The sequence below is a fragment of the Carassius gibelio genome, chromosome A11 (assembly GCF_023724105.1).
Source record: "Carassius gibelio isolate Cgi1373 ecotype wild population from Czech Republic chromosome A11, carGib1.2-hapl.c, whole genome shotgun sequence".
Taxonomy (NCBI): Eukaryota; Metazoa; Chordata; class Actinopteri; order Cypriniformes; family Cyprinidae; genus Carassius; species Carassius gibelio.
Genome location: NC_068381.1, coordinates 11,974,017 through 11,988,257, shown reverse-complemented (window position 1 = coordinate 11,988,257; position 14,241 = coordinate 11,974,017). Strand labels below are relative to the sequence as shown.

The 14,241-nt window shown below is 38.2% G+C and overlaps 2 protein-coding genes across 14 annotated transcripts in view; one reads left to right on the top strand and one right to left on the bottom strand.

The window, feature by feature from the left end:
• The window catches only part of LOC128022371 (liprin-alpha-2), an 81,572-nt gene extending 71,488 nt beyond the window's left edge, over nt 1-10,084 (top strand). For 5 of the 13 annotated variants that reach the window (XM_052609859.1, XM_052609851.1, XM_052609854.1 and 2 more), the window contains 13 exons: nt 694-812; nt 945-1,026; nt 1,984-2,065; nt 2,259-2,459; nt 3,296-3,358; nt 3,697-3,723; nt 4,983-5,158; nt 5,247-5,344; nt 6,417-6,592; nt 6,766-6,834; nt 7,187-7,370; nt 7,640-7,736; nt 8,155-10,084. In XM_052609859.1, coding sequence (XP_052465819.1) covers nt 694-812; nt 945-1,026; nt 1,984-2,065; nt 2,259-2,459; nt 3,296-3,358; nt 3,697-3,723; nt 4,983-5,158; nt 5,247-5,344; nt 6,417-6,592; nt 6,766-6,834; nt 7,187-7,370; nt 7,640-7,701 — 1,339 coding nt within the window. In that variant the 3' untranslated portion in view covers nt 7,702-7,736; nt 8,155-10,084. The remainder of the gene's footprint in view (nt 1-693; nt 813-944; nt 1,027-1,983; nt 2,066-2,258; nt 2,460-3,295; nt 3,359-3,696; nt 3,724-4,982; nt 5,159-5,246; nt 5,345-6,416; nt 6,593-6,765; nt 6,835-7,186; nt 7,371-7,639; nt 7,737-8,154) is intronic. The other 8 variants (XM_052609858.1, XM_052609855.1, XM_052609852.1 and 5 more) reach the window with 4 other exon arrangements.
• Nucleotides 10,085-10,234: 150 nt separating this feature from the next.
• LOC128022376 (myogenin) lies at nt 10,235-12,623 on the bottom strand. The gene is made up of 3 exons (XM_052609869.1): nt 11,915-12,623; nt 11,019-11,124; nt 10,235-10,880 (listed from the first exon to the last, which is right to left on the bottom strand). The coding sequence occupies exons 1-3, from the start codon at nt 12,446-12,448 to the stop codon at nt 10,762-10,764; spliced, it is 759 nt and encodes a 252-aa protein (XP_052465829.1). The 5' UTR covers nt 12,449-12,623; the 3' UTR covers nt 10,235-10,761.
• Between the last annotated feature and the right edge of the window lie 1,618 nt (nt 12,624-14,241).

The window sequence follows — 14,241 nt, the reverse complement described above, 5'->3', positions numbered from 1 at the left end:
TCCCACATTTCTGGGATTTAAACTGCATCTCAAAGCAGCCCAGCTCTATCAAGATTTAATGCTTTACACAAATGTATGGTGATGTCAGGGGAGGAGTGATTTCATTACAATGGATTTGGCTTCGGGAACTCTGACAGTCCATCAGCGTTTGTGGGTCTAAACAGTATGACAAACTGCTCAGAAATGTAAAAGTACTTGATAATCGAGACTGTTTAGGTTTTTAAGGTATTTAAAATAAAAGTAGTATAATAGAATGGATTTTTATTTATTTATGGTTGTGTTCACACACTGCTAAGAAACTTTTATATGCAAACAACAGTAAAAGTGAATTTTGCATCCACTTTAAAGCATTCAAATCTTGCAGTTATTAAGGGCACCAAGCCTGACCTCTATTACTGTTTCTACAGCCCTTTAAGGTATAGTCCACCCAAAAATCTCATCATCTACTCACTCTAATGTCAACCCAAATCTGTATTCTGACTAAACAATATTGTATTTTATTTTTTCCAAATAATGGAAGTTGGTGGGTACAAAATTCTTTATATGTTCCACAGAATAAAAAGTCATTCAGGTTTGGAAAGTCACGAGTGAATGATGACAGAATATTCATTTATGGGTGGACTGTCCCTTTAAGATGCTTTAAGCCACACAATGTCTCTCTTTCTCTCACTTTCTCTTTCTCTCTCTGTTTAGGGGCAACAAAAAGAAAGGCATAAAGTCCTCTATTGGCCGTCTCTTTTTCAAGAAGGAAAAAGCACGTTTAGATCAGCCTTTGAGCAGGGACGGCCAGATGACGCCACCTGTCATTCCAGGTATCAAGAATCAGGCACATGCACATTCCATGCAGGAAATGTCTTGTTTTTATTACTATTACAGAGAACTAAGAAAAAAGAAGACTGAATAATTCTTAACTAACTGCATTTTATTATGTTGTGACACTTGAGATTTTGAGATGGGCATTGGAGATACCATGACCTTGAGCAAACTGGGCACACAAGCAGAGCGAGACCGCAGGATGAAGAAAAAGTAGGTCTTCTCTGCTTTATCACCCTGTGATTCTCACTAATACAGATCCTTCACCCTGATGCCCATCAAATCACCCTGAGACATTCACTAATTGGACCTAAACCTTATTACACTTACACAGCTCAATTAAAGCAAATGACCAATCATTTGGATGGCAAAGTGCCATTTCCTGCAGATAAACAAGTTACAAATAAAACATATTAGTAGACTAATAACATGGCCTCATTTAAGTGTACTTTACCATCTTGTAGAGTCTGTCCTCATCTCCACATCTTATCTCTGTCCCCTGACCATTAGCGTGACAGAAGAAAATAGGTGTCCTAATTAGCACCTGCCACGTGGATGAGTTTGTGTGTGTGTGCGTGTGTCCATTTTGGCAATGCTCTAAGAACAACATGAGCTTCTTGTTTGGGAGTTAGATGAGGAAATTGGATAGCCTATGCAGTCTAATAAAATAACTAATGTTTGGAGAATAGCCTAGTGCTATTTTCCAATACAATAAAAATAAGTTAATAATAATTGATCGAATTAATAAAAGTATAAATTTTACAAATAAGTAAATGAATAAGACTTGAGTAATGGCTGCTGAATATTCAGCTTTATTTTTATTTTAAATTGTAATAATATTTCACAATATGAATTATTAATAATAAATCTTACAGAGCTTAAATTCAAAATGTTAGTGTATATAATAAACACTTTTATTTTTTTGATTTGATTTGATTTGATTTGAACCTAGGTCAACTTTCATGCTAAATATATAGTATCAATAACATTAAAACATTAATACATTTGAATGACTCCAGACTTTTGAATGGAATTGTATATCATCCAGAATGGATATTAAAATAATGTTTAACCACTTCACTGTATGCTTCATATGTTCAGACTGACTGAGATTGATGTCTCTGGGGTTATATTTGCTCTAAGCTCTGACCTTTCTTTGTCTGCAATCAGACATGAACTGCTGGAGGATGCTAGGAGGAAAGGGCTTCCTTTTGCTCAGTGGGACGGCCCAACTGTGGTCTCCTGGCTCGAGGTACAAAGACGTCAGCCGTTGTCCCTCCCACTGTGCAGTAATGAGCACAGCACTCATGATCTCCATGATTATAATCACACAAATCATGGGGGGGAATACGGATAACAATAATTATGATAATTACTTACTCGCTCTGATGATGATGGAGATAATGAAGATGCATCTTGACGGTCTTCTCTCTGACATCCTCCAGCTGTGGGTGGGCATGCCAGCTTGGTACGTGGCAGCGTGTCGTGCCAACGTGAAGAGCGGTGCCATCATGTCAGCACTATCAGACACCGAGATTCAACGAGAGATTGGCATCAGTAACCCACTGCATCGGTTGAAGCTGAGGCTAGCCATTCAAGAAATGGTGTCACTGACGAGTCCGTCAGCTCCTCTCACCTCACACACAGTAAGAGCTCTGTCCTTAAACTGCTCATCTTCATATAAACAGTCTCAAACTGAAAACAAATATGAATCAGACGTTAGTCAGTGCTAGTCCCGTCACGGTCTCATTGCTATGGTTTAGAGATAAATCTATTTTTTTTAATAATTAATTCATTATAATAATTGTATAAAATCATAGTAATTGTATATTTTATTTAACTGTTATTTTATAATGAAATAATATTCATAATAGCAGTTTGTGCAGAAATATATTTAATATATTGTTGTAAAATGTATTTTAATCTTTTATAATAATAATAATTAAAATAATTGATTCAGTTATAGTAATTGTATTATCTAATTATTATTTTGATCATTAGTTATATAAAATAATTATATAAAATAAAAATGTATAATTAGTGTAATATATATATATGTGTGTGTGTGTGTGTGTGTGTGTGTGTGTGTGTGTGTTTTATATAAAATTATTAATTTACAAATAATAAATTATTTATAATTATATAATTTATAGTAATCAGAATAATTGTATGATAGTTTTTATATAAAATACATTTTATTAATGAAATCGTCTTTTTTTTTACAAAAAAATATAGTTCTAAAATGTGTTTTGTTTTATTTAAACATTAATAAGTTCTTGGTGATTTTGGTCCCAATTCAGGTTAAAGTGGGCATGTGTACACCTATTACATACATGGAAAATAATTCCCTAGCGGGTGTTAGTAACACGACTGCCAACTGGACCTGCTTGCCTTAAAGGGATTGAGCTGTAAAGGTGTTTATGAGTACTGTGCCTTTTGTGATCATTTTTCTGTGCGTCTGTGCCACTTTTTCTTTGTTTAGTCTTCCGGAAATGTGTGGGTGACTCACGAGGAGATGGAAAACATGGCAACCTCGACCAAAATGGTTAGTCCATCTGGGTGACTCCCTTGTGCCTGTGGTGCCATGCATATGCCATGCTTCTGCAGCCCTCACAACCCCCAGCCTGCTGCCCCTGAATCCACCCCCATCCTCCCCAAAGAGTGCGCTTATTAAACCTTTTTGCATGTTTTTTGTGATTTTCGTCCTGCCGCTTTGCAAAATGATTTCATATTTAACCGCATTTGCAATAAATGTTGCCTAGTAACAACCACAGACGCTGTTGCTTGGTGTGCACTTCATCTACTCTGACTGGACTGAGCTTATTTAGCTGGAAGAGAGCATTGTTAACCCTCTCCTCTGTGCTCTAACATGCTGACTGACAGGAGAACGAGGAAGGAAGCTGGGCTCAGGTGAGAAAGGGCAAACAAGAGCCTTCCAATGACTTTCTTTATGTGGTTTTTACTTTCTATTACCGTATTTTCTGGACTATAAGTCGCACTTTTTTCATAGTTTGGCTGGTCCTGTGACTTATAGTCAGGTGCAACTTATTTATCAAAATTAAAGGGTTAGTTCGCCCCAAAAATGAAAATTATGTCATTAATAACTCACCCTTATGCTGTTTCAAACATGTAAGGCCTCCTTTTATCTTCGGAACACAGTTTAAGATATTTTAGATTTAGTCCGAGAGCTCTCAGTCCCTCCATTGAAGCTGTGTGTACGGTATACTGTCCATGTCCAGAAAGGTAAGAAAAACATCATCAAAGTAGTCCATGTGACATCAGAGGGTCCGTAAGAATTTTTTAAGCATCGAAAATACATTTTGGTCCAAAAATAGCAAAAATGACGACTTTATTCAGCATTGTCTTCTCTTCCGTGTCTGTGTAAGAGAGAGTTCACATCAAAGCAGATGGATTTCCGGTTCGCGAACGAATCATTCAGTTCACCAAATCGAACTGAATCGTTTTAAATGGTTCGCATCTCTAATACGCATTAATCCACAAATGACTTAAGCTGTTAACTTTTTTAATGTGGCTGACACTCCCACTGAGTTCAAACAAACCAATATCCCTGAGTTATTCATGTACTCAAACAGTACATTGACTGAACTGCTGTGATGAACACCGAGCCGAGCCAGATAACGAACAATAGACTGACTCGTTCACGATTTTTGGGTGAACTAACCCTTTAATTTGACATGAACCAATAGAAATGAACCAACAGAAAACATTACCGTCTCTATCCACGAGAGGGCGCTCTGTGCTGCTCAGTGCTCCTGTAGTCTACACTGAGCAGAATAGAGCGCCCTCTGGCGGCTGTAGACGGTAATGTTTTTTCTTGGTTCTTGGTTCTAAATAAATGCGACTTATAGTCCGGTGCGACTTATATTTGTTTTTTTCCTCATCATGACGTATTTTTGGACTAATGCGACTTATACTCAGGTGCGACTTATAGTCCGAAAAATATGGTAAATGTAAAAGTCCATTATTAGCTTGGTATGTTTATGGCGTAGGAAAAACAAAGAAAGTTTTTGTCCGATTTTCATATGAAATTTAGTGAAAATTCAAATTTGTAATGGAAATTTCTGCAGATATCATTAAAAATTACTGAAATAAACCCATGTAAGATTCATTTATAGGCACAGTAAAATTATATCTCTGTTCTTTCTCAGACACTAGCGTATGGTGACATGAACCACGAGTGGATTGGGAATGAGTGGCTGCCCAGTCTCGGCCTGCCTCAGTACCGCAGCTACTTCATGGAGTGCTTAGTAGACGCTCGTATGTTGGACCACCTAACTAAGAAAGATCTGCGAACTCATCTCAAGATGGTGGACAGCTTCCACCGGTAAATGATTGTAGTGATTGCTCATTTTTAACAACCACAGTGTGAACCAGACTTTGTATGGACTGCTAAATTCATTACATCCCGACAGGGCTAGTTTGCATTACGGCATCATGTGCTTAAAAAGGCTGAACTATGACAGGAAGGAGCTGGAGCGAAGAAGAGAGGATTTTCAACATGATCTCAAAGGTATGAGAAATTATCAATGCACACTCTGGATTCATTTCTTCTAAGTTACGAAGGGAAGAGCACTATCTAGTGGCCGTACCTGTTATCCACATTTTGATTGCAGGAATGTTTGAGGTCAACAGCTGAGCTTTTTAGTGTCAAATCCATTTAAAGGCACGGTCCCCAGTTGAACTTCAGCATAACACATGAACTTGACACAGCTGTCGCAGCTTTTTTAAATCTTTCGTCTTCATAAAGACACACGCATTAACTGCTTAAGACACACACACACTTAAGTATATCATGCACAGGATAGTACAAACAGAAAGCAGGCTAGCCAGCTGTGAAAAATGATCACACTATACATATACTGTAACCTAAACACAGATTTCCAGTGCTGTTATAAACACAGAGCCAAACTTGTTTTAATGTTTTGTGCATGAGTTAGAGGTGGTCTTATATCACAGTATAAGTCATTTTAAATCACAGAAACTGTGTATAACAATACATGTTGTTGAGAATACAATATTTTGATATGTTTTATAGCAGGAGCTCCCAAATCCTTTGTCACCCGAGCCCCTAGATGTAAAATATTTCCTTGAAGTATCCCCTGAGATTTTAAGTTCATATTTCAATCAATGACACATTCACATTCATGGTTCTCTGATATCAGTTATTGGTCACATAACATGCAAGTTAATAGAATATCTAATGTTTTTTTAAGTAAGTGTTTTAATTTGATTTTATAGACTTTTGGGATTTTTTTCAATTGTGACTATTGCTGCCCACATTAATTATTATTATTATTAATATCGTCGTTGTTGGTGTTTAACCATGATTTACAAAAATGAAGACAGAAATTGTTGTGAATTACAATTGTACTGTAAAATATTATATTATTGTAATTTTATTTTAAAATACAAGTTACCATACTAATCATGACAATCCTCAGGGGTTCACGAATGGAACCTCTGTACATTATAGAAATAATATAGCTCTATAATGGAAGTCATCTGAGTCAGTTTAATATGAATCCAATGAACCATTTTGTGTCTAGCTGAGGAAATAGCAAATGCATGCACTGTTGTCCCAGATACCCTGGTGTGGACCAATGATCAAGTGATGCAGTGGATTCAGAATATCGGTCTGAAAGAGTACAGTAATAACCTGCTGGAAAGTGGTGTACATGGAGCTCTCATTGCCCTGGATGAGACGTTTGACTTCAGCAGCTTGGCCCTCATTCTACAGATCCCCATGCAGAACACTCAGGTGAGGAGCCACACAGCTGTTAAAAAGCAGATTAAAGCCACTAGCTGCTCCATACCTGCTTGCCATTCTTGGGGAGCACTTACCTGATGTTCTAGCATACAAAACTCACTCAGCTGACATGGAGGTTCAGCATACTGGGGGTCTTTCCAAAGTCCTGTATCTCTGTCTTCCAGGCCAGGCAGATTCTGGAGAGAGAATTTAATAACCTCTTAGCATTGGGAACTGATCGACGCCTGGAAGAGGTTGGTAAACATTTGGATTCTGGTTGAATTTCAGCTCAAAAAAAATCATGGAATTTTTAGGTGTCACTAGAAGTAAATTAGTCATAGTCTATTTATGTATGTTTTCTAATGAAGCCAAAAGCATCAGACTAAGACTATCATTGTAATATAACTAATGATTTTTTATTAATTTTTTAACTGTTGTCTTTAAAATTTCACGATGTACTGTTTATGTACTTTGGTCAGCACTGGTCAGAATTAGCTATGATACTCACTTCTCTGTTGCCATATATGAAATAATACAGATGTTGATGCAGTAGTGGTTTTGAACAGCAGCTTAACCCAGTTATTGTGATGTCATCCGTTTCAACAGAGTGATGACAAGTCATTCCGAAGGTCTCCATCGTGGCGTAAGCGCTTCAGGCTGAGAGAAGGCCAGGGCCTGGGTATGATGCAAGGATCCATAGAGACTCTTCCCGCTGGCTTCCACCTCAACACCATGTCCATGTCCATTCCCCCCTCTATGGCTGTACCCAAGAAACAGCTGCAACCAGAAGGTAGTAAGGGGTGGGGGGCAGGGTGTTTAACAAGGGTGAAATGAGTACAGCATTGCCATTAGCACATTGCTTTTTAATGGTTGCACTATAGTACTAACAAGTAGTGTCATTGCTAACTCTTTTACAATATACCATACAAAACTAATTGCAAAACGTGTGCATATTGACTGCGAAAGCATGTGTTTAAAGTGACTAATATTAATGGCACAGGTCAGGGTCCTCTAGTTTGTCACTGCATGTTTTCTCCCTTCTGTGTCTCTGTGGTTCAGCAGCCGGTCCCCCAGCCCCGCAGAGACTAGACCCCTCAGCTGTCAGGACTTACTCCTGCTAACTTGCTTTTACTAATCACTGCACTCACGCTAACAGGTAAGCTGTTCACTACAGCCTCCCAGCTCAGCTGAAGATGTTTAATGATGCTCAGATGCTTTATTTTTTTTTTTTTTACTTTTCGTCCAGTACACGAATGGACAGTTTTCTTTTCGAGTGTATGATTGCAAAGCTTAAGTAGCATAAACCTCTATAAAACAGAATTGAATGAAAGTTCATACACTAGCAGCCACCTACTGTAGTAACCAATCAGAACATCATCTGCTATGCTGCAACCGCATAACAGCAGCCTTACATCCGTAAAGCATTTTTTCTTATTTCATTTATATATATTCAGCCTCATGGATTATATGAACATGAACCCATGACCGTTTTTATTCAAGTATATATTGATTTTGTTTGATTATGAGGTATTTAAATGTCACATTTTATAATTATGACTTTATTTCCCTGCCAGTGCATTCCCACTACCTGTACGGACATATGCTTGCGACCTATCGAGAATGAAAAATGCCAAAATCTGGGGACACCTTGAAAGGATGAGGGAAGGGTTAACCTCCCCCTTTCCCCTGTCCTGAACAACAACAGAGCTTTCTTGGACACCGTGCAATAGAGGGGGACAGAAAGATGGATTCTGAACTCTGAGCGTGTGAGACGCATAGCAGCAGTTAAGGAGAAATCTCCTCATACCAGTCGTTTCCCAGTTATCCCAGTTATATAGTCTTTGTGGTGGTCGTACTTAACTGCTGTACTTGGCCCTGTAGTCTGTCAGTGCTAGTCTGCTCTTTTGGGTGTGCCATTGGCATTTTACTGTGTAAGGCTTTCTCCCCTTCAGTTATGCAAGATATTAATCAACGTCTCTGTATATATATATAAAAAATAAAAATTAAAAATGCTCTTATGTTTTTTATGGAAATATATATCAGACTTGTATATGGAGATGAATATATCATGAATTTGAAAGTTGTGACTGTTTCCTGTCAGTTAGACAGCTCAATCTGCTAAAATGGTGTTGTAGTCGATGTCTTACACCAGGGAAGACGGGAGAAATGTGTGTTTGTGTTCACATCAGCAGTGCTTATCTACGTAATACTCTTTCAGGACTTTAAGATCGTATAAAGCCATGATGCTAAATATCGTCGTGCATCAGGGAAAGCAATAGACTTCAGTCCACTTAGCATCAGGAGAAAAAAGATTTCCAGCATGTACCGTAGGACCTGCGAACAAACGTGTGATCTCTCCGCCACTTGAAATTCAGCATCACAACGGGAGCAGCCTACCTACCAAACTGGTGAAGAGCGCCTGTGAAGAGTCTGTTGGGCATTTGTTCTTTTTTTTAAGACAGTATTTTCTGTAATTCACAGGATGTATTATGCTATTGTGGCAGCTACTGTACTGTGTGAAAATGTGTGTATGTGTATTATGAGTGTTACACAATGCTGACAAATCATGTTCTTAATTTAAGAATTGCTCTCAATTAAAAAAAATAATAAATACTAATATAAGTGACTGTTTTTTCATTTTATACACACACAAAAAGAAATACATTGTCATTCTTAAAATGATTCTATCCTGTGAATAGTATGATTGACGGTCAAGTCTTGTTTGTTCTGTGTGGGTCACTGTTGGCATTAGGGCGTCTGGTGGAGCATGCATGCCACTAAACTTGACAATCACTGTAGCATCTATTGCCTCTCTTTCTTTCTCACTCTCAATCATCATTACCACAGATCTAAAGGAATATATCACTTATCGAACACTTGAACTTGAAGTCCTGTGGTGTGCTGCTCTTTTTTTAAGCCTCTATCTGCCAATTGTGCCTAGCCTCTCACAGCCATTTTAGTTGATTCTGCTTAATTTTAATGCCTCGTTAATGTTCAGCGTGCTCGCTGAATATCTGTTTGAAAACTTGGTGGCTTGCTTGGAAAAAAAAATGCCTTGATGAGGACCAAGCATTCATACAATGACAAGATGTTCCCCTGATGCAATGGTGGTGGAGTAACTGAAGCCTCTTGCTTTGACAGTGTGTTCTCCTGTGATGCTCATTTTTACGCTAATTTGTTTCTGTAGCTTTTGACAGTAATGTGAACCGTAAAACAGGTGCAGGTCTCTCTCTCTTTCTGTCTAGCCCCTTCACAAGCTCTTTCTCTTGTGTGTGCATGTAAGGTTTAATGTGTGTGTAAATAGCTGATTTATGTATATAATTTTGTATAGACTAGATGCAGATTCCACACAAGTGAGATTGTTTTCTTTCGATGTGATGTTTGTTTAGTACTGCTCAGATACTGCTGAGTTTTTTTTTTCTTTTTTCACTTTCAAAGTAAAAAGCTGTCACAAATCAATAATTATATATGAATATATCAAATAAATATTGACCATTTCATGGATTTTTATTTGTGTTTTTAGTGCTGTCATGCACAGAAGCCTAAAACTGAAGCATACCGTATTTAAGAGATGGACAGGAATGCTGGGAAAGTACTTTCCACAAAACGATAATTCGATGATGAAATCAGCAAAGGACAAAGAAAATGAATATATACAAATACACGTCAATCTTTATTATAAAAATCAAATAAATTATTCCAAACACACTGAAAAAATACAAAATAAAATAACAAAACCACACTGTAGAAAACAGGAACATATTTACACGGCTGGCGTTCGGAACTAGTTTAAATTAAGCAGAAATTGGTCAAAGCCAGAAGTAAAACATTGGACCCACAAAATGTTTTGTTTTCGTTGGTAAGCATAAAGCACACACAAACAGAATTAAAAATAAAGGAATCGAGAGGGAAAAAGGACAAACTATTAAATTATGAATCCGCCTGTCTGAATGTCGTATGTTTCGGCAGGAATTAGGCTGATCTGTAATTCGTTCTTATTCCCACAGAGATGAGAAACATTTGGAAATATAATCTATGGACCTCAATGTCTGTCTGGAAATTAAGCCCCCAAGGCTTTTATGACTTTTAAAAGGTTCTTAATTCACCCTGGGTGTTATAGATAGTGCTGTTATGGTCAGTGAAAGGTGGTGTGAGCATGACATTGGTGTCACCCTCCACATTTATTTGCTTATGTCCACTGAGTAGGGGACTGGAGTCACCTCTGTTCCCGTTATGCTGTCCACAATAGACGTCAGAGACCTCAGGTTGGTTTGCTCTGAGGAGTTGTCATTCAGGAGATCTGAAAAATTAGAGAGCACTGTCACATGTTTGCCAGGCAAGTCGTTCATTCCTCTTTTATGTAACTAAGAACACTTTTATGTGGCTTAATGGATGTTTTCAAATGTCAGGCTAGTTAGTTTAGATGTGGTGGTCTTACCCTCGTGGGTGGAGCTGTAGGTGGGGGCACAGTGCTCGGACGCACTGCTCCACTCTGGACTGCTACAGCAGGTGCTGCCAGAGCCCTGATCGCTAGAGGACGGCACCTGTTACACACAAACACACACCACTGTCAGTCACATCACCAGCTATCCCACAACTCCCTCACAACCAGCCATGAATCAAGCTCTGCACCCAACAACCCATCATCCTTTACACATTTGATTGAACATTTTCTATTATATATAATATATATCATATCTATATATTAAACCTTCAAACTACTGTAGGACAGTTTTTGAAAACGTAAATACATGGCACTTAATTTATTTAAATAAAATAACTATTTTTTTTCTGACTTTACCAAGATTTTGACAAATATTCCCAATTATTAAATCGATGAGAAAATCTAATTTAGTTTTATGTTTTAATTTAATTTCATTTTAAAAAATCGAAGTATTCTGCATTTATTCAGCATTCCATTTCTGACTTTACCGACATCTTGACAAATAATCTCAATTAATTTATGTATGATAAAATCCATACTTTTTCTTATTTTCAGTTTAAATAAATGTATTCTTTTTCTTCTTTTTTTTCTTTTTTAGCAATACATGCTGCATTTCTGACAAGATGACACATTCATCTTGACAGATATTCTAAGATATTCTCAGTGAATGAATGACAAAATATAACTGAAAAGGTTGAATTATTTGTGGGTGTTTCTGAATGGATTAATTTTCAATAGAAAAATAAATTCATTACATACCCACAAAATTTTACATTATATTTAAAGAGCACCTGTTTAATTAATGTGAAGCACATTCCAATAACTCCTGTTTGATAGCATGCAGTATATGACATTGGACACCTGCCCCTGATTCCCTGAGCTTCACTCACCCCTTGAGGAGCTGTGGACCTGTAATGCAGGTTTCCCTGCTGATGTTCCTGCTGGTTGAGAGAGCTGACCAGTGCCTGGAGTCTCTCGATGTACTGGATGGCGCTGCGCAGGATTTCCACCTTAGGCAGCCTCTGGTTGGGATTCATGAGCGTGCTCCTCTTAAGAGCCTCAAAGGCCTCGTTGACTTTCTTCAGCCTCCTCTTTTCCCTCATAGTGGCAGCTTTCCGTCTGTCCATGGTCACCGACTTGCGCTTACACACCTTGCAGGCCCAGGGCAGACACTGACCCGGACAGTGCTGCTGCTCCTGAGGAGACATGGACAGACCGAGGCTAGAAGATGGAGACGGTTTGTCCTCCAACCCAACTCCATTTGACAGCAGCCTTCCGTCTCCACACAAACCCAACATGGAGCTTCGGTCCTGAAATCCTGTTTGGTCGAAGCCTCCAGTCACCCTGGACTGGAAGAAGTTATCGCCACCTTCGTAAAAACGCTGGTCTGCGAAGAAGTATGGGTTGGTCTCAAAAAGCTCCATGTCTTGCTGAAACTAGAGTCCACCGGCTCTTCTCTGTCTTCTCTGAAAGTGTTATAGGTCCTTCGCGGTTCTTGCGAGAGTGTGTGGGTGTTTCCCCCCGGAGCTGAGCTCGTGCTGAAGAAGATCTGTGGACGACAACTGCTCCGCACCAACTGCAGTGGTGGCATTTAAACTCTCTGCCTGGTGTTAGATCAGTAGGTTAAATATAGCCAGGGCTCTGAGAAACCTGACCCTGCGTTTAGCTGTTGCCACACATCTAAACTTTACATCTCTTTTCATTCCCCAATCTTCTGGGGATTTGGGACCGGTTCGCTTCAAGAACGGCGTCAGGCTGCTGTTGAAAGTCCAGGAACATGATCTGGTGCCATGGAAATCAAACAGACTACAGCAGAAATGAAAGATCCACTATGGCTCCTTCATTAACTGATCTAAATCCTTGTCAGACAGTATCACCTTCTCTTATAAAGCTGAAAAATGTTGTCACTTTTTTTGTATTATTAACAGTTCATTGTCTCTGTAGCTTGGCTGGAGCAATTCTGTACTGAGGTTGTCTTTTTGGAAAAAGCTTAAGATGTTTATCTTTAGATAATATTATAAATAATAATAAATAGAATATGTACACACACACTTGTAAAATTGTGTATATTTCTTCCATATTTATTCAACTTTAAATCTAGCATTCTCTAATCTAATTATATTCTTTAAAGGGGTGATTGATTGCGATTTCACTTTTGTTTTTAACGTTGCGGCAGTATCAGCAAACACAATGAGTGAGTGGGTGAGTAGAGGGCTTTTATATTCCTCGTATTGAGTGCCGATTGGCTAGATCTAATTGTTATGTGACGTGGCATTAAGTCTTCCTAGTAGAATTTGCGCGAACGCTTCCATTTACTTCCCGGGTTCGTGATGTCATAAACCAAGATAAACCCCGCCCTTGGGAATAGGCAGCAAAGGAGGCGAGGCTAAGCTGCGCTGCTTTAGAGAAGAGGAAAAGAAAACTAGGGGTGCATGTAAAAATCTATTCATATATGAATCGCGATTCTGTTTCTAATGATGGATTCACAAGTTTCAAAAGTTCTCAGTACTGTTCCTCACGTCATCATGCTCTGAAGACGCTCTGCATCTCTCTCTCTCTCTCTCTCTCTTATTTAGCTCAGCTCCAACAATGAACTGTTCCATTTATACCCTTTTTTTCACATAGCTATGAGAAGCGTTTAACATAGATCCATGTGCAGTTGCCGTACTGTAACATTCTGCTTAAATCAGGATAAAACCGTATATTAAATGCTAACATAAGCAGTAATATTTACAAATAACAGCATATCTAAACATACGAGACAACAAACAAAAAATATAGGTATACCATTAAAAGCCATGCTTGCACATTTCCTCTGCTTCTCTTTAGGGTTCAAACTGATACTAACTACGCATTGTTTACAATCAAACCGGAGCACATGCGGTTGAGGTGAGAGAGGTGGGACATTTAGACATGCACAAGAGGCGGTGTAACCAATCACAACACACTGGGCTAGCTAACCAATCAGAGCCCATTGCCTATTTCTGAGGGTGGAGCTTATTTATTTAGTAATGATTTGCTGTATTTAATAATAATGCATTTCAATATAATCTCAATCGTATAATGTGCTGTGAGTATAATAAATATTACATCTGAATATAAATTATAAGATAGAAATGAAAAAATATGAATAAAATATGTAATTAATATTAAATCAATTTGTGTCATATTAAAATAGTTTACTGTTTATTTGTTTGTTTGTTTTTCCTGCTAGTTT